General features: G+C 52.8%; 1 protein-coding gene across 1 annotated transcript in view; it reads left to right on the top strand.

Moving 5' to 3' along the window:
- Positions 1 to 25,224, top strand: part of ADAMTSL3 (ADAMTS like 3) — a 140,689-nt gene that overhangs the window by 38,297 nt on the left and 77,168 nt on the right. Inside the window, exons 6-7 of the mRNA XM_054713175.1 lie at positions 940 to 1,059; positions 19,590 to 19,720. Of these exons, the coding sequence (XP_054569150.1) occupies positions 940 to 1,059; positions 19,590 to 19,720 (251 nt within the window). The remainder of the gene's footprint in view (positions 1 to 939; positions 1,060 to 19,589; positions 19,721 to 25,224) is intronic.

Here is a 25,224-nt window from a genome sequence, read left to right as displayed (position 1 = left end):
CCGCTTCTGCCTGTCAGCCTGATCACCCCCTAACCACTCCCCTGCCAGCCTGATTGATACCTAACTGCTCCCCTGCTGGCCTGATCTCCCCTAACTGCCCTTCCCTGCAGGCCTGGTCCCTCCCAACTGCCCTCCCCTGCTGGCCTGATTGCCTCCAACTGCCCTCCCTTGCAGGCTTGATCCCTCCCCTGCTGGCCATCTTGTGGTGGCCATCTTGTGTCCACATGGGGGCAGACATCTTTAACCATATGGGGGCAGCCATATTGTGTGTTGGAGTGATGGTCAATCTGCATATTACTCTTTTATTAGATTGGATAGAGGCCTGGTGCATGGGTGGGGGCTGACTGGTTTGCCCTGAAGGGTGGGGGTTCCCTTGGGGTATAGGGTGGCCTGGGCAAGGGGCCTGTGGTGGTTTGCAGGCTGGCCATGCCCCACGGCGATCCAAGCGGAGGCCCTGGTATCTGGTGTTTATTTACCTTCTACAATTGAAACTTTGTAGCCTGGAGCGGAGCCAAGCCTTCTGCTCGCTCTGTGGCGGCAGCCATTTCTGTTGGAATTTATTTAACTTCTATCATTGAAACTTTGTAGCCTGGAGTGGAGGCCAAGGCTGGCCAGGGCAGGCGGAAAGCTTGGCTTCCTCCATCGCTGGGGAAACCCAAGCCTCCCTCCTGCTCTCTGTGGCCGCAGCCATCTTGGTTGAGTTTATTTGCATATTTGCTCCTGATTGGCTCATGGGCGTGGCTGGTGGGAGTGGCTGGTGGGTGTAGCGGAGTGGTGGTCAATTTGTATATTACTCTTTTATTAGATAGGATAAGCGAGTGAGTGAATGAATGAATGAATTCATAAAGAAACAGAAAACACACACACACACACACACACACACACAGAGCGCGTGCTTGTGTGGGGGCCTCGCTTGTAACGGGTGGCCTTGCCTTTCAGACCTCAGCAGAGACGTCCCCGGGGGCCTACTTCCTGCCCGAGTTCGCGCTGTCCCCCCAGGGGAGTTTCCTGGAAGACACCACCGGGGAGCAGTTCCTCACCTATCGCTATGACGACCAGGTAAGCGCCTCCCTCCCGCCCGGCCAGGTGCCAGTGGGCGGGAGACGGCTCCTCGGAGATGAGGCCGGAAGGATGCTGTCTCCCGGGGGCGCCACGCGCACCCCGTGCCCTGATGGCCTGGGGGACCCACCCTTCCCCACGGGGTGTGGCTCTGGCGCTGGGCGGGACCTCGCCTTGAGAGTCGCTGTTCCTTGTGTTTGCCGGAAACGGGTGACGGACCCGTTCCTTCTGGCGATGGCCCGGTTGATGATGCGACACTGGAGTTACCCAAAAGCACTGTTTTCTGATTACGCGTTCCTTTCTTTACCTCTGAGCTTTGACCCGCACCAAAGTGAGTTTTTATTTTTGTATCTTATTGCTTTTTTACAGAGAGGAAGAGAGAGGGATAGAGAGTTAGAAACATCAATGAGAGAGAAACATCGATCAGCTGCCTCCTGCACACCCCCCACTTGGGATGTGCCCGCAACCAAAATACATGCCCTTGACCAGAATCGAACCCGGGACCCTTCAGTCTGCAGGCCGACACTCTATCCACTGAGCCACACCAGTTAGGGTCAATGTTGTTTTTTTTTGCCATGCCTGTTTCCCAGAAAAGAACAAAGGGCATGCCTGTGTGCACATATGTGTGAGCGCATGCATACATGTGCACATGTGTGTGGGCATATATGTGAGAGGGCACACATGTCTGCAAGTGTGGACATGAGTGTGCACATGTGTGCGAGGTTGTGCATGTGTGTGAGTGTATGCGGGTGTATGCACACGAATGTGTGGATATGTGTACACCTGTGTATGTGAGCATATGTGTGCACACATGTGCGCATGAATGGGAGTGAGCATGCACATACATATACACTTGTGTCTGCAAGTGAACATGTGTGTGAGTATGGAGGTGTGTGCACTTTCCATGTGAGTGTGCATGAGCTTGTGCATGCATGTGCATGTGTACACATGTGTGCACATGTGGGTGTGGGTGTGTATGTGTTTAAATCACTGCAGGAGAACAAGGCTGTGGGTGGTGAGATGCAGACCCAGGCACCCGGGACCCGGATTCCTTCCCCCACACACTTTCCCTTGATGCCTGAACAGCTGAGGCCTATGCATGTCTTGGAGCCACTCCCGACTCCATTGAAAACAGATAATGTCAACATTGCCGGCCCCGGCTGGTGTGACTCAGTGGATAGAGCGTTGGCCTGCGGACTGAAGGGTCCTGGGTTCGATTCCGGTCAAGGTCACATGCCCGGGTTGCAGGCTCGATCCCCAGTGGGGGGCGTGCAGGAGGCAGCCGATCCATGTGTCTCTCTCACGTTGATGTTTCTCTCTGTCTCTCCCTCTCCCTTCCTCTCTCTCTAAAAATCAGTAGAAACATATCCCGGGTGAGGATTAACAAAACAAACGAACAAAAAGCATTGCCAGGCCCTGACCGGTGTGGCTCAGTGGATAGAGCGTCGGCCTGTGGACTGAAGGGTCCCAGGTTCGATTCCGGTCAAGGGCATGTACCTTGGTTGTGGGCACATCCCCAGTGGGGGGCGTGCAGGAGGCAGCTGATGGATGTTTCTCTCTCATCGATGTTTCTAACTCTCCCTCCTCTCCCTTCCTCTCTGTAAAAAATCAATAAAATATATATATTTTTAAAAAGGCATTGCCGGAGGCCACGGTTTCTAGCAGGCGGGGCCTGCGTTCACAGGGCAGAGGGCCAGGGGGTGGGGATTAAGGTGACGTGGGACTTCGATGGGTCTGGCGGACCTTGGCGCCCACAGGAACAATGGGGCAGGTGTCCTTGACTGGAATCCAATCTGGGACCCTTTAGTCCGCAGGCCGGCGCTCTATCCACTGAGCCACACCGGCCAGAGCATGAATGGATTCTTAATACGGGTAGTAACCAGGAGACAAGAAGGAAGTCTTTGTGTCGTCTCATTTCCATTTTTTTAAAAATACATTTTTATTGACTTCACAGAAGAAGGGCGAGGGAGAGAGAGAGAGAGACAGAGAGAGAGAAACATCCATGAGGAGAGAGAGTCATGGATCGGCTGCCTCCTGCACGTCCCCTCCTGGGGATGGAGCCCGCCACCTAGGCGTGTGCCCTGACCGGGAATCGAACCCGGGACCCCTCAGTCCGCAGGCCGGCGCTCTACCCACTGAGCCACACCGGGCGGGGCTGGTCTCATTTCTACACTTCTTTTTCCGTGTCTTTTTCTCCTAATTAGGTCAGAACGGACCTGCTTACCCAGGTCCCTTCTCTCACTGCTGATTCACACATTCTTTCTAAGGAGGAGGACTCGATTGCCGGGAGTCCGCCTGGCTCCGAGCTACTTCTTCCGACCGGCCGCCTTGCAAAGGTCTTGGCCCGGAGTTTGCGTGTGGTTAGCTAGCTGGCAGGCCTCCGCACCGTCCCTCCACCTTTCCAGCGGGTTTAGGCCAGAACAGTCTTGAACGTGGGCAGTCTCCCCCCGGCTTCTTTGGAAACTTCTAGAAAAGGAAGGATGGGCCCAGGCCTCTCGGATGCACGGGGGGACGTGGCCCTCATCTTCACGGTCCCGGACGCGCCGCTCGTGGGGTCCCCACCCACCAGAGGAGCCGTGTGGATGCTGGCCCGGGGGTGCGATGGCTTCACGCAGAGGGCCGTTGGGGTTTGCGGATTCATTCCTTGGTCAGTGAGTCATCGGGGCCCGGCGCAGCTCTGTGCCTGCACCATTCCAGAGATTTCGCGATCCGACGAGGAAGCGAGCTCACGGCCTGGGAGGCGACAGGGACACGTGGATTGCAATGTGGAGTCTCCCCCCACCCCCCCCCCCACATCCCACACCGGGCAGCACGCACTGTCGTGGTCGACTTGGGCGTGCGTGAGCCCAGAATTCCACTGTCCTTGAGGTTTTTTTCTTCTTCTTTTAAAAAAACTAGAGGCCCAGTGCATGATTGAATCATGCACGTGTAGGGTCCCCTACACGCTTTCGCTTTCGATCGTGAGGGAGCTGGGTTCCACGCTGGAGGCTTCTGAAAGGCCTGGTGCCTGAGCGGACAGGCCCCCAACTCCCCCGCTTTTGCTGGTCCGCGGCGGGACGTGAGCTCGCTGCCCCGGAGGCCCCTTCTGTGCCGCAGCACAGCCATGGCGCAGCCGCTGAGCTCGAGCCACCGCTGGTGACGCGAGCTCAGCGTCCCGCCGGCCCAATCGGCCACCCCGGCCACCCCGAGTCCCGCCCCCCCCCGCGCCTCCTGGCCAATCGCGGGCATAGCGAAGGTACGGTCAATTTTCATATTTGTCTATTATTAGGTAGGATATCTCTTTATGGATCTCAGAGAGGAAAGGAGAGGGAGGGAGAGAGAGAGAAACCCCCATGATGAGAGAGAATCATGGATCGGCTGCCTCCTGCACGCCCCCCCACTGGGGATGGAGCCCGCAACCCGGGCCTGTGCCCCGACCGGGAATCGAACCGTGACCGCCTGGTTCCTAGGTCGGCGCTCAGCCACGGAGCCACGCCGGCCGGGCACACCTGTGGTGCTTCATACACGCTGATGTTGGAGAAGTGTTGGTGACACAGGTGTTTGGGATTCCAGCGCCGACGAAGGTCAGAATGTGTCGCTGGGCATCACAATGTGAACAGCTGTGTTGGGCACGAAGCTGGTGTTAGGACACAGTGTGCCTGGCTTGCGATTGGCAGGGGAACGGTGTTAGCTTTAGTCTCTATACTAATAAGAGGATAATATGCTAATTAGACCGGGAGACCTTCCGGACGACCTTCCGGACAAAGCCGGGGCTGCGAGGGCCGAGCCCCTTGCATGAATTTCATGCACCAGGCCTCTAGTCCTCTGTAATAAAGAGGGAATATGCTAATGGACCCTCACGCCGTCACAAAGAGGGCAGCACCCACAACCAATAAGGAGGGAATATGCTAATTGACTGCCACGCCCTCAAAGATGGCGGCGCCCACAACCACAAGATGGCAGTGCCCAGTCCCCTCAGCCCTGCCAGGGTAGCGGGCACGCCCAGGGCCGGCCCAAGGTGCAGGCAAGCCTCGGATGGCAGCTGCCCAGCCGCCCAGGGCCGCCCGAGGCTCAGGTAACCAGGGCCGCCCGAGGCTGTGGTAACCAGGGCCCACTGAGGCTTGCGCTGCCGGCAGTGGCAGCAGCAGAGGTGTGATGGGGCGTCGCCTTCCCCTGATCGCCGGGTCGTCTCCCGCCCCTGAGAGCTCCCGGACTGTGAGAGGGGGCAGGCCGGGCTGAGGGACCCTCCAGTGCATGAATTTTCATGCACCGGGCCTCTAGTATTTTATAAGAGTCTATTTTGTGTTCCAACTTGGGGAAGCTGAACTTCCTGCCCCATTACTTTGTAGGAGAAATGCATTTATTTTTTTATTATTATTTTTAAAAAAAAAATATTTTTATTGACCTTTTTTTACAGAGAGGAAGGGAGAGGGAGAGAGAGTCAGAAACATCGATGAGAGAGAAACATCAATCAGCTGCCTCTTGCACACCCCCTGCTGGGGATGTGCCCTCAACCAAGATACATGCCCTTGACTGGAATTGAACCCGGGACCTTTCAGTCCGCAGACCGATGCTCTGTCCACTGAGCCAAACCAGCCAGGGCTAAAAGAATAATTTTTTTAAAATATATTTTTATTGATTTCAGAGACGGAGAGAGAGAGAAACATCAGTGATGAGAATCATTGATTTGCTGCCTCCTGCACGCCCCCCAACTGCGGATTGAGCCCACAACCCAGGCATGTGCCCTTGACCGGAATCAAACCTGGGACCCTTCAGTACGCAGGCCGACGCTCTGGCCACTGAGCCACACCGGCCAGGGCTAAAAGAATAATTCAAACACCGGTAATTCCGCAATCCAAGGTTAACCACTGTGGACATTTTGGGGTATTTCTGGGTATTTTTCTTTCCGTCCACAGATGAATAACATTGGAGTCTTGTATGATTCTATGACCCGATCTCTTCACTTAACGGATATGGCGTGACCATTTCCCACCTGATTTCAAAAGGGCAAATGTAATAAAACTTTACACCATCCCATCTTAGAAATCCCAGCATTTACTCAGCTGTTTCCTTACGGTTTAATCTTTAGGTTGTTTCTGGTTTTCACATATTATAACGCAGGATGAGCTCAATCCGCTTTTGCATAAAGCATGTTTTTTTTTTTTTTTTTTAATTTAGACTATTCCCTTGCGAGATTCCCGGGAGATGCATTTGTTGGGTCAAATAGTAAAGACACGTTTATAAAATATATTTTTATTGATCTCAGAGAGGAAGGGAAGAGAGAGAGGTAGAAACATCCGTGATGAGAGCGCATCATGGAGCGGCTGCCTCCTGCACGCCCCCACACTGGGGATCGAGCCCACCACCCGGGCATGTGCCCTGACTGGGAATCGAACCGGGGTCCCTTCCGTCCACAGACCGACGCTCTATCCACTGGGCCAAGCTGACCAGGGCAATAAAGATATTTTTGAGGCCCTTAATCCATGTTGGTATTGAAAGCAGGCATCCCACGTGTTCAAGCACATGGAATCCCAGGCTCTCCCATCACAGCCGCCAGCACTGTATTTTCATACCTTTTCTTTACTTTTCAAAAAGGTAACAAAACACAAAAAAGTGCACTGGGGTGGCTCAGAGGTTGAGCGTCGACCTAGGAACCAGGAGGTCACGGTTCAATTCCGTTCAGGGCACATGCCCGGGTTGTGGGCTCCATCCCCAGTAGGGGGCGTGCAGGAGGCAGCTGATCAATGATTCCTTCTCTATCGTTGACTAGAGGCCTGGTGCACACAATTTGTGCACTTGGGGTGGGGGAGGGGGACCCTCAGCCCGGATTGCGAGAGGGCGCAGGCCAGGCCGAGGGACACCCCCCCCCCCCGTGTACAATCGGGGCCAGGGAGGGACGTGGGAGGTTGGCCAGGCGGGGAGGAACCGTGGGAGGGCCCCAGGGTGTCTCCGGCCCGTCTCGCTCTGTCCCGATGGGCTGGACCCCAGCAGCAAGCTAACCTACTGGTCACAGCGTCTGCCCTCTGGTGGTCAGTGCACGTCATAGCGAGCGATTGAGCGGCCTTAGCATCTCATTAGCATATAATGCTTTGATTGGTTGAATGGACGACCGGACACTTAGCATATTAGGCTTTTATTATATGGGACTAGAGACACAGTGCACAAAACTCATGCACTTGGTCGGGGGTCCCCTCAGCCCGGATTGCGAGAGGGCGCAGGCCAGGCCGAGGGACCCCACCGGTGCATAATCAGGGCCGGGGAGGGATGTGGGAGGTTGGCCAGCCAGGGAGGGACCGCGGGAGGGCTCCAGGGCGTGTCCGGCCCGTCTCGCTCATTCCCAATCAGCCGGACCCCAGCAGCAAGCTACCCTACTGGTCAGAGCGTCTGCCCCCTGGTGGTCAGTGCACGTCATAGCGGCCTTAGCACATCATTTGCATATTACGCTTTGATTGGTTGAACGGCCGACCGGACACTTAGCATATTAGGCTTTTATTATATAGGATTTTTTTTCTCTCTCTCCCTCTCCCTTCCTCTCTGAAATCAATAAAGAAAAAAATATTTTTTAAAAAAGGTAATAACGATTGAGGGTGCCCATGTTTGGACGGAGAACCCCATAGAAAGGTTCCCCGGCGGCCACACTCAGGCCCGAGAACGTGAACCCTCATGTGATCAGGTTGCCTTGCGAGTACAACCCGGTCACGTCGGGGAACCAACGGCCTGGGAGGCAATGAGCCACACGCACGCAAAAGGGAACAGGATCGTCCCTTGGGTGCGACGCGTCCCCGCCCTCAGATGGGCCACCATATGCTCGGGTTCCTTCTTCAGGTCATTTCCGAGAGGAAAAGTCTGCATTAAAAATTTCACTGGGGCCAAAACTGGTGTGGCTCAGTGGATAGAGCGTCGGCCTGCGGACTGAGGGGTCCCGGGTTCGATTCCGGTCAGGGGCATGTACCTTGGTTGCGGGCACATCCCCAGTGGGGGCTGTGCAGGAGGCAGCTGATGGATGTTTCTCTCTCATCGATGTTTCTGGCCCTCTGTCTCTCTCCCTTCCTCTCTGTGAAAAAATCAATAAAATATATTAAAAAAATTTTTTTTTTCACTGGGAGCCCAGCTGGCCTGGCTCCGAGGCTGAGCGTCAACCTCTGAACCAGGAGGTCACAGTTCAATTCCCGGTCAAGGGCACACGCCCGGGTTGCCAGCTCGATCCCCAGCGGGGGGCGTGCAGGAAGCAATCGATACAATGACCCTCTCTCTCCTCATGGATGTCTCTACCTCTCTGTCCCTCTCCCTTCCTCTCTGATATGAATAAGAATATATATTTTTTTAGGAAATTTCACTGGGAGTCAATCCCACACCTCCATGGATCTGGATTTGCATTGTGCGTTGCTGCTGTGTGGTTCACCCTCACCCTGATGATGTGTTTCCATTGATTTTAGAGAGAGTGGAAGGGAGAGAGAGACACAGAGAGAGAAACATGGATGTGAGAGAGACACATCGATGGGTTGCCTCCTGCGCACACCCCGACCAGGGCGGGGAATTCAGCCTGCCACCGAGGTGCGTGCCCTTGACCGGAATCGAACCCGGACCCTTCAGTCTGCAGGCCGGCGCTCTATCCACTGAGCCACACCGGCTAGGGAAGTGGATCGGAATTTGAAAGAGATCAACCAGGTGTGGCTCAGTGGATAGAGCGCCGGCCTGCAGACTGAAGGGTCACGGGTTCGATTCCGGCCAAGGGCACGGACCTCGGTGGCAGGCTCCTCCCCGGCCCGGGCCCTGGCCGGGGCTCATGCAGGAGGCAACCCATCGATGTGTCTCTCTCACATCGATGTTTCTCTCGGTCTCTCCCTCTCTCTTCCTCTCTCCATAAAAACCAATGGGAAAATATCCTCGGGGGAGGATTAACCAATACAAACAAAAAAAAATTAAAGTAAATTAAAAACAGGCAAAGCCCTGGTCAGTTGCTCAGTGGTTACAGCACCCACCTGCAGACCGAAGGGTCACGGGTTCGATTCCTGGTCAAGGGCCCATATCTCCCCAGACCTGATAGGAGTGCTTGTGGGAGGCAACCAATTAATGTGTCTCTCTCACATCAGTGTTTCGCTCTCTCTCTCTCTCTCCCTCTCCTCCCTCCCTCCCTTCCTTCCACTCTCTCTAGAAATCAATGGAAAAACTATACTTGGGTGAGGATTAAGAAAAAAAAAAAGGCAGAAAAGAAACACAAAAATATACACTCGCATACACACATACCAGGGCTATTGCTTTTACATGTACTAATGAGCTTGGATAAGAATCCTATTAGAATCTGTGGACGCAAGGGGCCACGTGTGACCTGGCAGCTCAGGGGAGGCCTGCGTGGCGGCCCTGCAAACTCAGAGACCTCACGTCACCCCACAGGATGGTCTGAACTTAAACTTGAACGAGAAGCAGGGATGGTAGGGGGTCACCTCCTAGGCCGGTGTCTTCCCGGACAAGGTCAGCCTTTGCCCTCACGCAGCCCGTCTGTCTGTTTGCATCTGGGATAACACCCCCTTGGAATGTCTGGGTACCTTGTAACCCCCCTTTTCCCGGACCCCTCGGGGCACAGCCTACTGTGCTGGGCGCCAGGACAGAGACCACAGATCCCCTCACTGTCATGTGAATTGTCCCTGCACCCACCTGAGTGTGTGTCCATCATTTCACCTTTTATCCAATCCCAGGGGCTCCCCGCTTTGCCTGCTCCCGCCTCTCTGGTCCGTCCCCAATGGATCTCATGTCACCCACCTGCGTCCCTCCTTCGATGGCAACATGTGTAAACACTGACGGAACCCCCATTCTCCGGAGCATCATCCCCGTCCGCTGAGGTTCTGCTTCCCGGCAATTGTCCACAGTTTGGCTCCAATAAACTCACAGAAATTCTTTACACCAAGCGTGTCACACTCAGAGGCGAACCCGGGCCAGATAAACAAGGTTTGCGTGGATGTGGCCGCAAAAAACACAAAAGCTTCCATTTGCAGAGACACGGAGGTTTATCTCGATGGAGACGTGCTGAATACAAAGGGCTGAGATAAACGAGTCATCGTTCACATAAAGTAACGGAACATTTTAATAAAAATTAATCTTTTCTCTTGAACATTGACTCACCAGACCCTGAGTAATACACACACACACACACACACACACACACACACACACACACATATATATATAAATAAAACGTAGCCGGTGATGGAGACAGGTCAGTTCGGGGGGATCCCTGTGGTGTGGTGAGGTGTCCCTGGAAATTAGCCCAGGACTTCAAGAAGGTGCCCCATCTGCATGGCTCAGTGATTGAGCATCGACCTAGGAACCAGGAGATCAGGGTTCGATTCCGGGTCAGGGCACATGCCCGGGTTGCGGGCTCGATCCCCAGTGTGGGGCGTGCAAGAGGCAGCCGATCCGTGATTCCCTCTCATCGTGGATGTTCCTCTCTCTCCCCCTCTCTCTTCCTCTCTGACGTCAGTACAAAGCCTAAGTGACTGAATGGCCAGTTGCTATGATGCGCACTGACCACCAGGGGACAGACGCTCAACGCACAGGATTGGGCTCCCTCCTGTCTGGATCCGGCCTGCAGGGATTGTGCGGAACCGGCTATCCAACATCCCCTGAGGGTTCCTGGATTGCGAGAGGGCAGAGGCCAGGCCGAGGGACTCCCCCGGTGCACGAATCCGTGCACTGGGCCTCTAGTATAAAACAAAAAAAGAAGGTTAGTAACCAGGAACACACAGGCCAGGGTAGACCGACCCTGAACGGTCACCGACCCTCAGGGTAAGGAGCTGTGACCTACAGAGTTTACAGGGGAGGGCGGGAGGGGCAGGCGTGGGGTACGGCCAACCCCCCGTAGCGCCTGGCTCACTGCCCCCGCTGTGTTCGTGTGAAATGCATCCTGGTTGAACCGAATTCTGCAATCTGTGTGACCGCCTGAGTGATACTTTTATGTCATTGACCCCCATTCATTAGCATTTGTTAATATTCTTTTTTAAAGGATACACTTTTTATTCATTTCAGGGAGGAAGGGAGAGGGAGAGAGAGACAGGAACATCGATGATGAGAGGGAATCATCGATCGTCTGCCTCCTGCACGCTCCCTACTGGGGAGTGAGCCTGCAACCGAGGTACATGCCCTCCACTGGACTCGAACCCTGGACCCTTCCGTCCGCAGGCCAACGCTCTACCCACTGAGCCACACCGGTTAGGGCTCCTTAGCATTCTTTTTTAAAAAATATATTTTTATTGATTTTTTAGAGAGAGGAAGGGAGAGGGATAGAGAGTCAGAAACATCGATGATGAGAGAGAAACATCGACCAGCTGCCTCCTGCACGCCCCCCACTGGGGATGTGCCCGCAACCAAGGTACATGCCCTTGACCGGAATCGAACCCGGGACCCTTCAGTCCGCAGGCTGAGGCTCTACCCACTGAGCCACACTGGCCAGGGCCCCTTGGCATGCTTTGTGTGTTGCTGGGCAAGGTGGTTTGAACCTGGAAGAGGTATTGACTCCTCACGAAACCTGGGTGGCGTGTGGGCTCTTTAGGCAACCGTGGGGGCGACGGGGCGTGAACATACGTGTAATGTCAGTGATGCCATGTGGGGCTGTGCTGAGCATGGAGCGGCTAACAGAGCGTTTCCAACGAGTGACCGCCTGTGCGACGTCTGTGTCTCACGGCCGACGTGCTTTCCAGACGGGTCCGGCTGTGCTGCTCCTTAAAAGTCACAGCTTTAGCCCTGGCCAGTGTGGCTCAGTGGCTAGAGCGTCGGCCTCCGGACGGAAGGGTCCCGGGTTCGATTCCGGTCAAGGGCATGGACCTTGGTTGCGGGCACATCCCCAGTGGGGGGTGTGCAGGAGGCAGCTGGTGGATGTTTCTCTCTCATCGATGTTTCTAACTCTCTATTCCTCTCCCTTCCTCTCTGTAAAAAAAATCAATAAAGTATATTTTTTAGGCATCTTTTGGATCTAGGCATGTAAAATATATATATACATATATATATATATGTGTGTATGTATCCTATCTAATAAAAGCGTAATATGCAAATTGACCATCACTCCAACACACAAGATGGCTGCCCCCATGTGGACACAAGATGGCCGCCACAAGATGGCCAGCAGGAGAGGGCAGTTGGGGGGAACCATGCTTGAAGGGGAGAGCCATTGGGGGGACCAGGCCTGCAGGGGAGGGCAGTTGGGGGGTCCAAGTCTGTAGGGAAGGGCAGTTGTGGGGGACCAGGCCTGCAGGGAAGGGTAGTTGGGGAGGACGAGGACTCCAGGAGAGAGGAGTTAGGGGCGACCAGGCTGGCAACGGAGGGCAGTTAGGGGGGACCAGGCCTGCAGGGGAGGGCAGTTAGGGGCAGTTGGGCTGGCAGGGGAGCAGTTAGGCATCGATCAGGCTGGCAGGGTTTTGGTTAGGGGGTGATCAGGCTGGCAGGCAGAAGCGGTTAGGAGCAATCAGGCCGGCAGGCAGGCGAGCGGTTGGTAGTCAGCAGTCCTGGATTGTGAGAGGGCAGTCGGACATCCCTCAAGGGGTCCCAGATTGGAGAGGGTGAAGGCTGGGCTGAGGGACACACTCCCTGTTGCATGAATTTTTGTGCACTGGGCCTCTAGTTTTTAAAAAGGAACAAAGAAGGGTGGAGGGGCTGGCCAGTTGAAAATAGCAGTGTGGCCCGGCCAGTGTGGCTCAGTGGTTGTGTGTCAACCTAGGAATCAAGAGGTCAGGGTTCAATTCCCAGTCAGGGCCCATGCCCGGGTTGTGGGCTCGATCCCCAGTGTGGGGCGTGCAGGAGGCAGCTGATCCATGATTCGCTCTCATCATAGATGTTTCTATCTTTCTCTCTCTCTCCCTTCCTCTCTGAGACCAATGCAAATATATTTTTGCCCTGGCAGGTGTGGCTCAGTGGATAGAGCGTTGGCCTGCAGACTGAAGGGTCCCAGGTTCAATTCCGGTCAAGGGCACGTACCTCGGTTGCAGGCTCCTCCCCCGCCCCGCCCCGACCCTGGTGGGTGTGTGTGTGGAGGGTGGGGGTGGGGGGGCATCATGTGCAGGAGGCAACCTATGGATGTGTCTCTCTCACATCGATGTTTCTCTCTGTCTCTCCCTCTCCCTCCACTCTCTCTAAAAATCAATGGAAAAAATATCCCCCGGTGAGGATTAAAAGATAAATAAATAAAAAATAAAAAATGTATTTTTTTAAAAAAGAAAGAAAACAGCAGTGAGGTTTAGAAGCAAAACCCGACCCTCCGTGGCCAAGGAGAGGAGGGAGCGGTGAGGTCCCCTCTCCAGCTGACACTTTCTCTCCGTTTTCTTCGGGGCAAAATAGCTACCGATCCAGCCAGAAATACCACGTGTCTGCTCGGATAACAAGCCTCGTTGCGTTCTTATAGAATTAAGTTTTTGGGTGGTTTTTTTTTTTTTTTTTTTTTTTGGTTTCTTTTTGGTCAGTCAGGGTGTGGGAAGAAGCCTGACCCTCACCATAAACGGAACAGATGGGAGAGTCAGAAGAAACGGAAACAATGTTGCAAAATGCAACCATTCAGAAGAAATTGAGACAATGTTGCAAATGCAGCAAAGAGTCGGAAGAAACGGAAACAATGTTGCAAAATGCAACCATTCAGAAGAAATTGAGACAATGTTGCAAAGGCAGCAAAGAGTCGGAAGAAATGGAAACAATGTTGCAAAATGCAACCATTCAGAAAAATTGAGACAATGTTGCAAAGGTAACAGAGTCGGAAGAAATGGAAACAATGTTGCAAAGGCAGCAAAGAGTCAGAAGAAATGGAAACAATGTTGCAAAATGCAACCATTCAGAAGAATTGAGACAATGTTGCAAAGACAGCAAAGAGTAAGAGGAAATGGAAACAATGTTGCAAAATGCAACCATTCAGAAGAATTGAGACAATGTTGCAAAGACAGCAAAGAGTAAGAGGAAATGGAAACAATGTTGCAAAATGCGACCATTCAGCAGAATTGAGACAATGTTGCAAAGGCAGCAAAGAGTCAGAAAGAAATGGAAACAATGTTGCAAAATGCGACCATTCAGAATAAATTGAGACAATGTTGCAAAGGCAGCGAAGAGCGAGAAGAAATTGAGACAATGTTGCAAAGGCAGCAAAGAGTCGGAAGAAATAGAAACAATGTTGCAAAATGCAACCTCTCAGCCTTCCCTTTAAAATGTTTCGACAGGACTACTCCAGCCATGAAGACAGAAGAGAAGCAGTCCAGAGACGGAAGACGCTGATGTGGCCTTCCCATACGAGCAGTCAGCAGCTGTGAGTCACTGCAGGTTGCCCAGGACCAAACCAGAGAGTCGGACCTGCATTACCACCATTTGTCCACCATCCAGAACTGCAATGTCAGTGCTGACATGTACACATAAGGAACTGGTGGACATTGAAATTGGGTCTCAAAAGAACTGTTGGCCCAGAAAGAAACTCACTACAGACCGATTCATTTGCCTGTCACCATAACCATTATGGCTTGTCTCATTTTCGGCTCTTATAAGTGTATTTCTAGTAGCACATGATCTCACTCATCTAGGGGAAATAATGAACAACATAGACTGAGGAACAAGAACAGACCCAGAAACAAGGAGGCATGGATCGGACTGTCGGGCCTCGGGGGGAGGGTAGGGGAGGGTGGGGGGAGGAGGGAGAGATCAACCAAAGGACTTGTGTGCATGCATATGAGCCTATCCAACGGTTAAGTTCAACAGGGGGGTGAGGGCATGCGTGGGGAGGGGTGTGGGATGGGAATGGGCAATCGAGGACAAATATGTGACACCTTAGTCAATAAAGAAATTAAAAATAAATAAATAAATGAATAAATAAATAAAATGTATACGATGCTGTTTTTCAACTTTTCACATCTCCCCGCCCCCCCCCTCACCCCCCCGCAAATCAGGGTATCCCCTGACAGGAGGAGAAATCAGTCGCAGCTGAGTGCATTTTAAGGGTTTTCCCGGGCGTCCCCACCTTAACGTCCAGAAGAGCTTCGCGTGTGCGCGCGTGTGTGCGCGCGTGTGTGCGTGTGTGTGTGTGTGTGTGTGTGTGTGTGTGTGTGTGTGGTTTATGGGTTAAAACGGTGCTTTCTGGCGGCGTGAGATGGAGAGGGCTGAAGGGAGCAGCCCGCCTAATTGGAAGGGTAAACAGTGTGGGTTTAATTAGCCCTTCTTCCCGCTGACAGGCTGCGAGGCTGCCAGGCCCTTATCCGTTCCCGGGCCTGGACGGTTCCCCAAATACCGCCTCCCCCGGAGGGGGGGTGCCGGCTGAGCTATAAATAGGTCTCTTGGCGGGAAGCCACTGCCTGGTGAGACTGCGGTGAAAACTATTGCAAAACCCCCTCCTGGAGTTTGGTCATTATTTCTTTTCTTGTCTTTTTTTGTTAAATACATTTTCATTGATGTCAGAGAGGAAGGGAGAGGGAGAGAGAGAGAAACATCCGTGATGAGAGAGAATCATGGGTCGGCTGCCTCCTGCACGCCCCACACTGGGGATCGAGCCTGCAACCCGGGCCTGTGCCCTGACCGGGAATCGAACCCGTGACCTCCTGGTTCAGAACTCGATACTCAACCCCTGAGCCACAACTTACAGCCACGGGATGTGGTTGGCTGCTTCTTTGTTGTTGTTAATCCTCGCCCAAGGCTATTTTTTCCATCGATTTTTTTTTAAAACAATGAACTTTTAAATTTTATGTTTTAATATATTTTATGGATTTTTTTTTTACAGAGAGGAAGGGTGAGGGAGAGTTAGAAACATCAATGAGAGAGAAGCATTGATCAGCTGCCTCCTGCACGCCCCCAACTGGGGATGTGCCCGCAACCAAGGTACATGCCCTTGACCGGAATCGAACCCGGGACCCTTCAGTCCGCAGGCCGACGCTCTATCCACTGAGCCACACCGGTTAGGGCGGGCAGTCTTTTCTATATCAGGTTTATCGGGTGATGACTCATCAATACTTTTTATAGTATTATATCGTTTCAGCATTTTTAACTTCTGTAATGATTGCCTTTTACCCCCCCCAAAAAAAAACATTAAAATATATGTTTTTTTTTTCTTTTTTAATTGATTTTTATTGATCTCAGAGAGGAAGAGAGAGACAGAGAGAAACATCCATGATGAGAGAGAATCACGGATCGGCTGCCTCCTGCACGCCCCCCACTGGGGATGGAGCCCGCAACCCGGGGCCTGTGCCCTGACCGGGAATCGAACCCTGACCTCCTGGTTCACAGGTTGACGCTCAACCACTGAGCCACGCCAGCCGGGCCATTTCAGCATTTTTAATATAAAGTCCTGATAGATCTGGAATCCATCCTGGTGTGTTTTTGCAAAGGCGTTATCTATGATTTCTTCAAAAACTATTCATCATAGTGACTTGTGGCCCCACACTTGATCCTCACACCCGGGTCATTTTCTAGACTCTCGATTTATTATTTTTTTTTAATTCAATACATCTTCCTGCGATTGCGATGCCAGTTCTATACTTATTTAATTGAGGCCATTTCCCCCTCGTTCCCACTCTCTTACGGCATTTTTTTTTTTTTTTCTCGGCTCTTGTTGGCATTTACTCCAACAAGAGTCACTTTAGAATCCTTCTGCTCCATTCCAAAAAAACTCCCCTCGGGATTGCCATGCGAGTTGCTATAAATATGTGGATTAATTTGGAGGGAATTAATGGTTTACGGTATCGGCCCCGCCCACTTAGGACTCCAATGATGTCAGTCTGGCGTGTGTCGCTTAATAACGTTTTGTAACGTTGAGTGACAAGCATCCCTTTTCTACATATCGATATCTGTATCTACAGCTGCATCTGTATTTTAAAATATTTTTATTGATTTCAGGGAGGAAGGGAGAGGGAGAGAGAGAGGAACATCCGTGATGAGAGAGAATCACGGACCGGCTGCCTCCTGCACGGCCCCCACCGGGGATGGAGCCCGCCACCCGGGCGTGTGCCCTGACCGGGCATCGAACCCTGACCTCCTGGGTCCTAGGTCGACGCTCAGCCGCTGAGCCGCGCCGGCCGGGGCCATCTGTATCTCTTTAACGTGGATCTGCCCCTTTATCTGTGCCCTGGGGCACCCTGACACGCATCAGTGACGGTGAGTCCAGGAAGCGAGTTAAACGGAACTCCGTTCATAAATGACCGGATCGATCTCCTTGGACCCGAACGCTTTATCGACTTCGTTTGCTCGCGACGGAGCCCCTCTCAGGAGATCCCACGGACCCTCGCGGGAGAAGTTGGCGTGGCGTCAGCACCAGTGTGGTGGGCAGGCTCGCCCGGATTCCAGAGGCGAGGACTCCTTAGGCGAAAGCTGGGACCCTGCTGTGCAAGTTAGAAATAACAGTAATCTATACTAATGAAAGGGCAGTATGCAAATGAGATCGGTAGTATGCAAATGAGACCGGCAGTATGCAAATTAGACAGGTAGTATGCAAATGAGATCGGTAGTATGCAAATGAGACTGGCAGTATGCAAATGAGACCGGTAGTATGCAAATTAGACCAGTAGTATGCAAATTAGACCTTCCGGACAAAGCCATGGTGGTGGGGCCGAGGCAGAGGCGGTTAGGGGCCAAGAGGGGAGGGCAGTTGTGGGTGATCAGGCCGACAGTGGGGGGGCGGTTGGGGGTGAGCAGACCAGCAGGGGGGCCAGTTGGGGGTGAGCAGGACAGCGTGTGTGGGGGGTGCAATTTGGGGTGAGCAGGCCGGCAGGAGGGGCAGTTGGGGGTGAGCACACTGGCACGGGGGGTGGGGGCCGCGGGGGTGGGTGGGCATTTGGGGTCGAGCAGGCCAGCTGCAGGGGGCAGTCGGGGGCGAGCAGGCTGGCAGGCAGAGTGGTTAGGGGCAATCAGGCAGGCAGGCAGGCAGGTGAGCGGTTAGGAGCCAGCAGTCCCAGGTTGTGAGAGGGATGTCTGACTGCCGGTTTAGGCCCCATCTCTGTAAACCCGCAGTCGGACATCCCCTAAGGGGTCCCAGATTGGAGAGGGTGCAGGCCAGGCTGAGGGACACTCCTCCCTCCCATGCACGAATTTCGTGCCCAGGGCCACTAGTAATAATAATAATAATAATAATAATAATAATAAACATTACTGTGAAGTAGCCAGTTTATTTACATCTTGGGATGATAAATTTCAGATTGAAATGTGAGCTTAGGCCCGGCTGGTGTGGCTCAGTGGTTAAGCATCAACCTATGAACCAGGAGGTCACGGTTCAATTCCCGGTCAAGGGCACGTGCCCTGGTTGCAGGCTCCATCCCCCGGGGTGGCAGCCGATCCAGGATTCCCTGTCATCATGGATGTTTCCCTCCCTCTCCTTCTCCCTCTCCCTTCCTCTCTGCAATCAATACAACCGTGTATAATAAGGGGACCAGACTTTAACCTTGGTAAGGTGGGACACCATTGACTGGGGGGGGGGGGGGTCTTGATTAAAAATGTGGTCTATATGGAGCAACAAAAATTTTCATAGAACGCAAAAATAGTATTGTAATATATATATTTTTAAATTTCAACCTAAGTACAATTTGCAAACACAACAAATAAAAAATTATGTGTAGTATTATTTTATTCTTTGGCATATTTCTCATTTGAGTGAATTTTTTTTAGTCGATGGCTGTCGTTGTTTAAAAGTTCATGAATGTGCCGTAACGTCAGTCGTAAGTGTCACTTTCAAGGCCGGCGCTAGACTTGTTGCCGCCGCTATAAAGTGTAAATAATACGAGTACTGTCTGCTAAATTCAAGAAAATGTATGCATGTATGAAATAAATACATAAATCACTTACCTAAATGATCTGAATAGCTGATTTGTGGTGACATCACTTGTTTAACTAGCTTACCAGCACGCAGTCCGATGTGCATCGTCTGAGAGACAGTTACAAAACGTTTTCGTCGTTGCCAATCCCAAAAAATGCCATTGCTCATTCAGTCCCAACCATGGTGGCCGAACTCTAACAACCGATCAGCAATGCGAACTTTGTGATAAGCCGTTCTCGATCATCAGTTCTCAACCATTACTTGCTATCATTAAAGTTTAACGTGATAAAATTAACAAAAATAACATAAGACTCCTATCCCGGCTACACAGCCACGTGGCCGCCGAAAACCGCCGTCTGTTCCCTTCCCGTGCTCCCGCCGTTCCCTAGCTGGTCGTGCATCCTTTCCAAAAACCGGGACTTTTTTAAAAGCGCCGCGGGACGCGGGACAGACGGTTAAAAAGCGGGATGTCTGGTCCCCTTAGCGTATAAACACGTAAATAAATAGTGAGCTCGCCAGCATCAGAACCAGACCCTCAGGTGCGCAGAATGTCCAGGGAGAGCCAGCATGTCAAACTCAAAGGCTAACGCGGGCGCCGTGCATGGGGCTTGTGGCCCGCGGGCCGCGCGAGTTTGACACGCCTGACACGCGAGTTTGACACGCTTGACGGGCGAGGCTCCTGGAAAGGCCTCTGCTGCAGGCGCCTTCGCAAAGGACTCTGGGAACGCGCGGGCGGGTCGGGGGGCGGGGTTTGTCCACGCATGCGTCTGGGATTCAGGGTGCCGTCTGCTTCCGCTTCCAGACTTCCAGGAGCCCGCCCGCCGAGGAGGAGGACCGGGACGGCAACTGGGACGCCTGGGGCGACTGGAGCGACTGCTCGCGGACCTGCGGGGGCGGGGCCTCCTACTCGCTGCGCCGCTGCCTGAGCGGCAGGTGAGCCGGGCCGCGCCCCAGCCTTTGGATGGGGGTGTGTGGGGAGGGGGCCCCCCGGGAGACCCCTGGCTCCTTGGCTTTGGAGGGGCCTAGCGTTGGGGGTGCACCATCTGGTGTCTAAATATCTAAATATCAGCCAGGGAGCCCGGCCGGCGTGGCTCAGGGATGGAGCGTCCGCCTAGGAGCCAGGAGGTCAGGGTTCGATTCCCGGTCAGGGCACAGGCCCGGGTGGCCGGCTCCATCCCCAGTGGGGGGTGTGCAGGAGGCAGCTGATGGATGTTTTTCTCTCATCATGGATGTTTCTAACTCTCTATCCCTCTCCCTTCCTTTCTGTAAAAAATCAATAAAAATATTTAAAAAAATAATAATAAAATAAAAACAAATAGCGCGGCTGGCGTGGCTCAGTGGTTGAGCCTCGACCTAGGAACCAGGAGATCAGGGTTCGATTCCCAGTCAGGGCACATGCCCGGGTTACAGGCTCGATCCCCAGTGTGGGGCGTGCAGGAGGCAGCCGATCCATGATCCTCTCTCCTCATGGATGTTTCTCTCTTTTCCTCCCTCTCCCTTCCTCTCTGAATTCAATAAAAATAGAGTTTTGTTTTTTTTAAAAAAAAAAACCTGTGATTTTAGAAAGGGGTTGAATGTAGCTCTTTCGCCCATTTGTTTAGAGTTTGATCACATTCAGACAGAGTCAGGTTTTTTTTTTTTTTAAATATATATTTTATTGATTTTTTACAGAGAGGAAAGGAGAAGGAGAGAGAGTTAGAAACATCGATGAGAGAGAAACATCCATCAGCTGCCTCCTGCACGCCCCCCACTGGGGATGTGCCCGCAACCAAGGTACATGCCCTTGACCGGAATCGAACCCGGGACCCTTCAGTCCGCAGGCCGACGCTCTATCCACTGAGCCACACTGGTCAGGGCCAGTCAGTTTTTTAAAAATATATTTTTATTGGTCTCAGAGAGGAAGGGAGAGGGGAGAGAGAGAGAAACATCCATGATGAGAGAGAATCATGGATCGGCTGCCTCCTGCACGCCCCACTCTGGGGATGGAGCCTGCAACCTGGGCCTGTGCCCTGACGGGGAATCAAACCGTGACCTCCTGGTTCATAGGTCGATGTCTAACCACTGAGCCACGCCATCCGGGCCACGGTCAGTTATTTTGCACGGCAAACCATTTGCCTGCCAGAGTGTGTCTTTCTCTCGCAGAAATTTGTAAGTTGATAGTCCAGTACCAGCCATGGGAAGCACAGGTTTAAGTTAAGTACTATTTTTTAAACATTAATGTATTTTTATTCTATTTTTTTAAGATAACAAGTTCCCTTTTTTATTTTAAGTATATTTTTATTGATTTCAGAGAGGAAGGGGGAAAGAGAGAAAGAGAGAGAGAGAGAAACATCCATGATGAGAGAGAATCATGGATCAGCTGCCTCCTGCACGCCCCCCTACTGGGGACTGAGCCCGCAACCCGGGCATGTGCCCTTGACCGGGAATCGAACCCAGGACCCTTCCGTCCGCAGGTCTGACGCTCTATCCACTGAGCCACACCAGCCAGGGCTACTTTTATTCTTTAAAACTCACACTTCTCCGTTTTTTTAAGACACTGGTTTTTGAGTCCCTGTATCATCAAGGGCATGTAATAAATTATTAGTGCTCTAAACTCCAGGGCAATGTTATTCGTGTTTGTAATGTATCCTCATGTGGCATCCACATGTGTTTTTTTTACCTATTCATAAGGTTACGGCTTCACAAAAGCTTCAGTTTCAGGTTGCGACAAGTGTGGTCATGGACGGAGAAGACGTAATTGTGACACGATGGTCTCCGTCGCCCCCGGACTCCCGATGGCCGTTAGCTCCGGCGTAGAACAATTAGAGTGAAATGTTAAAATCTTGGAAGGGATGTGTCCGTAGCTCCGTTGCTCGGAGCCAACGGAGTGATTTCCAGAATCCGCTGGCAGGTCCCTGCTCGGGGAATTGGGCTCCGGTGTGAGTCCCTAACTGTGAAATAACTTGCATTTTATTTCATGCCTGATTCATAAATTGGCCATTTGTTTTCTTTTCTTTTGTTTTTAATCCTCACCCGAGGATATTTTTTCTATTGATTTTTTTTTGGGGAGAGTGGAAGGGAGAGGGAGAGACAGAGAGACACATCGATGTGAGAGAGATACATCGATGGGTTGCCTCCTGCACGCACCTCGACCAGGGCCGGCCGGGGCACGTGTAACCGAGGTACGTGCCCTTGATGGGAATCAAACCCAGGATCCTTCAGTCTGCAGGCCGGCGCTCTATCCACTGAGCCACACCGGCCAGGGCAGTCATTCATTTTCATATTAAATGTTACCCCAAGCATGCCACGCCAGTAGAGGTCTGAGTAAAGGGAAGTGGGATGCCAGTCAGATGGTGGGGTAAAAAAATCCTTACACCCTGGCCAGTGTGGCTCAGTGGATAGAGCATCAGCCTGTGGACTGAAGGGTCCCAGGTTCGATTCCTGTCAAGGAAACATGCCAGGATTGCAGGCTTCTCCTCAGCCCGGGCCCTTGTCAGGGCGGTGCGGGTAGGAGGCAACCCATTGATGTGTCTCTCTCACATCGATGTTTCTCTCTCTGTGTCTCTCGCCCTCCCTTCCACTCTCTCTAAAAAATCAATGGGAACATATCCTCAGGTGAGGATTAACAAATCTATACTAATAAAAGAGTAATATGCTAATTGGGCCAGACATCCTTCTGGACAAAGCCATGGTGGCGGGGGCCAAGGCAGAGGTGGTTAGGGGGATCAGGCCGGCAGGGGAGGGGTTAGGGGCGATCAGGCCGGCAGGGGAGGGAAGGTAGGGGGTGATCAGGCTGGCAGGGGAAGGCAGGTAGGTGGTGATCAGGCCAGCAGGGGAGGGCAGTTAGGGGCAATCAGGCCGGCAGGAGAGGACAGGTAGGGGGCAATCAGGCCTGCAGGGGAGAGCAGTTAGGGGCGATCAGGCTAGCAGGGGAGCAGTTAGGGACAATGAGGCCAACAGGCAGAGGTGGTTAGGGGCGATCAGGCAGTCAGGCAGGTGAGCGGTTAGGAGCCAGCGGTCCCGGATTGGAGAGGGTGCAGGCTGGACTGAGGGACCCCCCCCACCCACCCATGCACGAATTTCATGCACTGGGCCTCTAGTAAATCAATAAACAATGCCACTCTGTAACCCTCAGCAGCTTTTTGGTGTCCCAGTATTTAGATGGATTCCAATATTCCCTCGAACGCTCGGAGCCTCTGACATCTCCCTGCCCCTTGAAACGAAAATGGAAAGGCTCTTGGGGTTTAGAAGTCAGCTAGCGTTAGGTTCTCGCTCCCCAAATCCGTTAGCAGCTTCCCACAACCAGGGATTTCCCCAACACAAACAGGGCGCTTTCAGTTCCCCTCTCAGCCCGGCGGGCGTGGCTCACTGGTGGCGCATTGATCTAGGAACCAGGAGGTCGTGGTTCGATTCCCGGTCAGGGCACATGGGCGTGTAGGAGGCAGCCGATTGATGATTCTCTCTCATCACGGATGTGTTTGAATTCCTTCTTGGATGGAGGCAGTTGGCTGCCAACCTGTCTTCCAGGAACAAAGTTAATACCAGTCTCAAATTATATCTATGATCTTGCATCTACTAAGGAACTATACAGCAACCCTTAAAAATAACTACCTATACAAAAAGAGTTAAAATTTAACAACCAAAAAAAAAAGGAAAAAATAGACTTTATAGACAAAACTAGAGGCCCGGTGCACGAAATTCGTACAAGGGGCTCGGCCCTCACAGCCCCGGCTTCGTCCGGGAGGTCGTCCGGAAGGACATCCGGAAGGTCGTTCTGCCGTTTGACCTAATTAGCATACTAGCTCTTTATTATATAGGATTACAGGACGTCCAGATATGGGCATTAACTGATGGAAACTTAAAAAAAAAAGTAAGTAGCTTGGCCTGTGTTGCTCCGTGGTTGAGCGTCGACCTCTGAACCAGGAGGTCAGGGTTCGATTCCCGGTCAGGGCACAGGCCCCGGTTATATGGGCTCCATCCCCAGTGTGGGGCTTGCAGGAGGCAGCCGATCGATGACTCTCTCTCATCGTGGATGCTTCTCTCTCTCTCTCTCTCCCCCTCTCCCTTCCTCTCTGACATCAATTAAAAAAAATATTTTTAAAAAAAGGAAATATATCGTGTAGGGCAAAGGCTCAATAACATGCCAGCCGTGTACCCTGCTCAGAAAAACAACCAAATACCATGCAGCCAACCAAGACCTCCAAGCTCACGCATGGAGAACTGTGATTATAAAAGGACCCACAGTCGTGCTGATGAGAGAAGGGCGTGGAGTCCTCGGGCAACTAGGCTCAGGGCCTTGAGTGGGGAAGGCAGAGAAATTCTCTCTCTCTTTTTTTTTTTTTTTTAATATATTTTATTGATTTTTTTTACAGAGAGGAAGAGAGAGGGATAGAGAGTTAGAAACATCGATGAGAGAGAAACATCGATCAGCTGCCTCCTGCACACCCCCCACTGGGGATGTGCCCGCAACCAAGGTACATGCCCTTGACCGGAATCGAACCTGGGACCCTTCCGTCCACAGGTCGACGCTCTATCCACTGAGCCAACCCGGTTTCGGCGAGAAATTCTCTTGTAGGAACAGCCCATGCAAGTGCCTGTGCTCCTAGCTTTTCCTTCGTTTTCATAGGAAAAATACATGCAGGCTCTCTCTCCTTCTCACACACGCACACGCACACACACGCTACATTCATTTCAGTGGTCGTGTGGACTCCAGGGAAAGGAATATCTCTCTATATAAAAGCCTAAGTGACCATCGCAACCGAATGGACGACCGAACATGTTACGTGGGGCGACCAGGTCAGCAGGGGGGTTAGTGAGGGACGACCAAACGACCGAGCAGCAGGCTGCGTGGGGCGACCAAGCCGGCAGGGGGCTTAGTGAGGGGTGACAAGGCCTGCAGGGGGCGCAGTTGGGGGCGACCAGGCCGGCAGAGGGGGGCAGTGAGGGGTGACCTGGCCGGTGGGAGGGCAGTTGGGGGCGACCAGGCCGGCATGGGGGGCAGTAAGGGGTGACCAGGCTAGCAGGGGGGCAGTTAAGGGTGACCAGTCCGGTGGGGAGGGGAGTTGGGGGTGACCAGGCTGGCATGGGGGACAGTAAGGGGTGACCAGGCTGGCAGGGGGGGCAGTAAGGGGCGACCAGGTCAGCAAGGGGGCAGTTAGGGGCGACCAGTCTGGCGGGGAGGGGAGTTGGGGGTGTCCAGGCCAGCACGGAGGGCAGTTAGGGGCTATCAGGAAGGCAGGAAGGTGAGCAGTTAGGAGCCAGTGGTCCCGGATTGTGAGAGGGATGTCCGACTGCCGGTTTAGGCCTGATCCTCTAAACCAAGAGTCGGACATCCCCCGAGGGGTCCCGGATTGGAGAGGGTGCAGGCTGGGCTGAGGGGACCTCCCCCCCCCTGCACGAATTTCGTGCGCCAGGCCTCTAGTCATTACATGAATGCAACTAAAGAATTCACTCTCTAT

Source organism: Eptesicus fuscus, chromosome 25 (genome assembly GCF_027574615.1).
Source record: "Eptesicus fuscus isolate TK198812 chromosome 25, DD_ASM_mEF_20220401, whole genome shotgun sequence".
Taxonomy (NCBI): domain Eukaryota; kingdom Metazoa; phylum Chordata; class Mammalia; order Chiroptera; family Vespertilionidae; genus Eptesicus; species Eptesicus fuscus.
The sequence above is the reverse complement of the archived record's forward strand: the minus strand, read 5'-3'. Positions and strand labels throughout refer to the sequence as shown.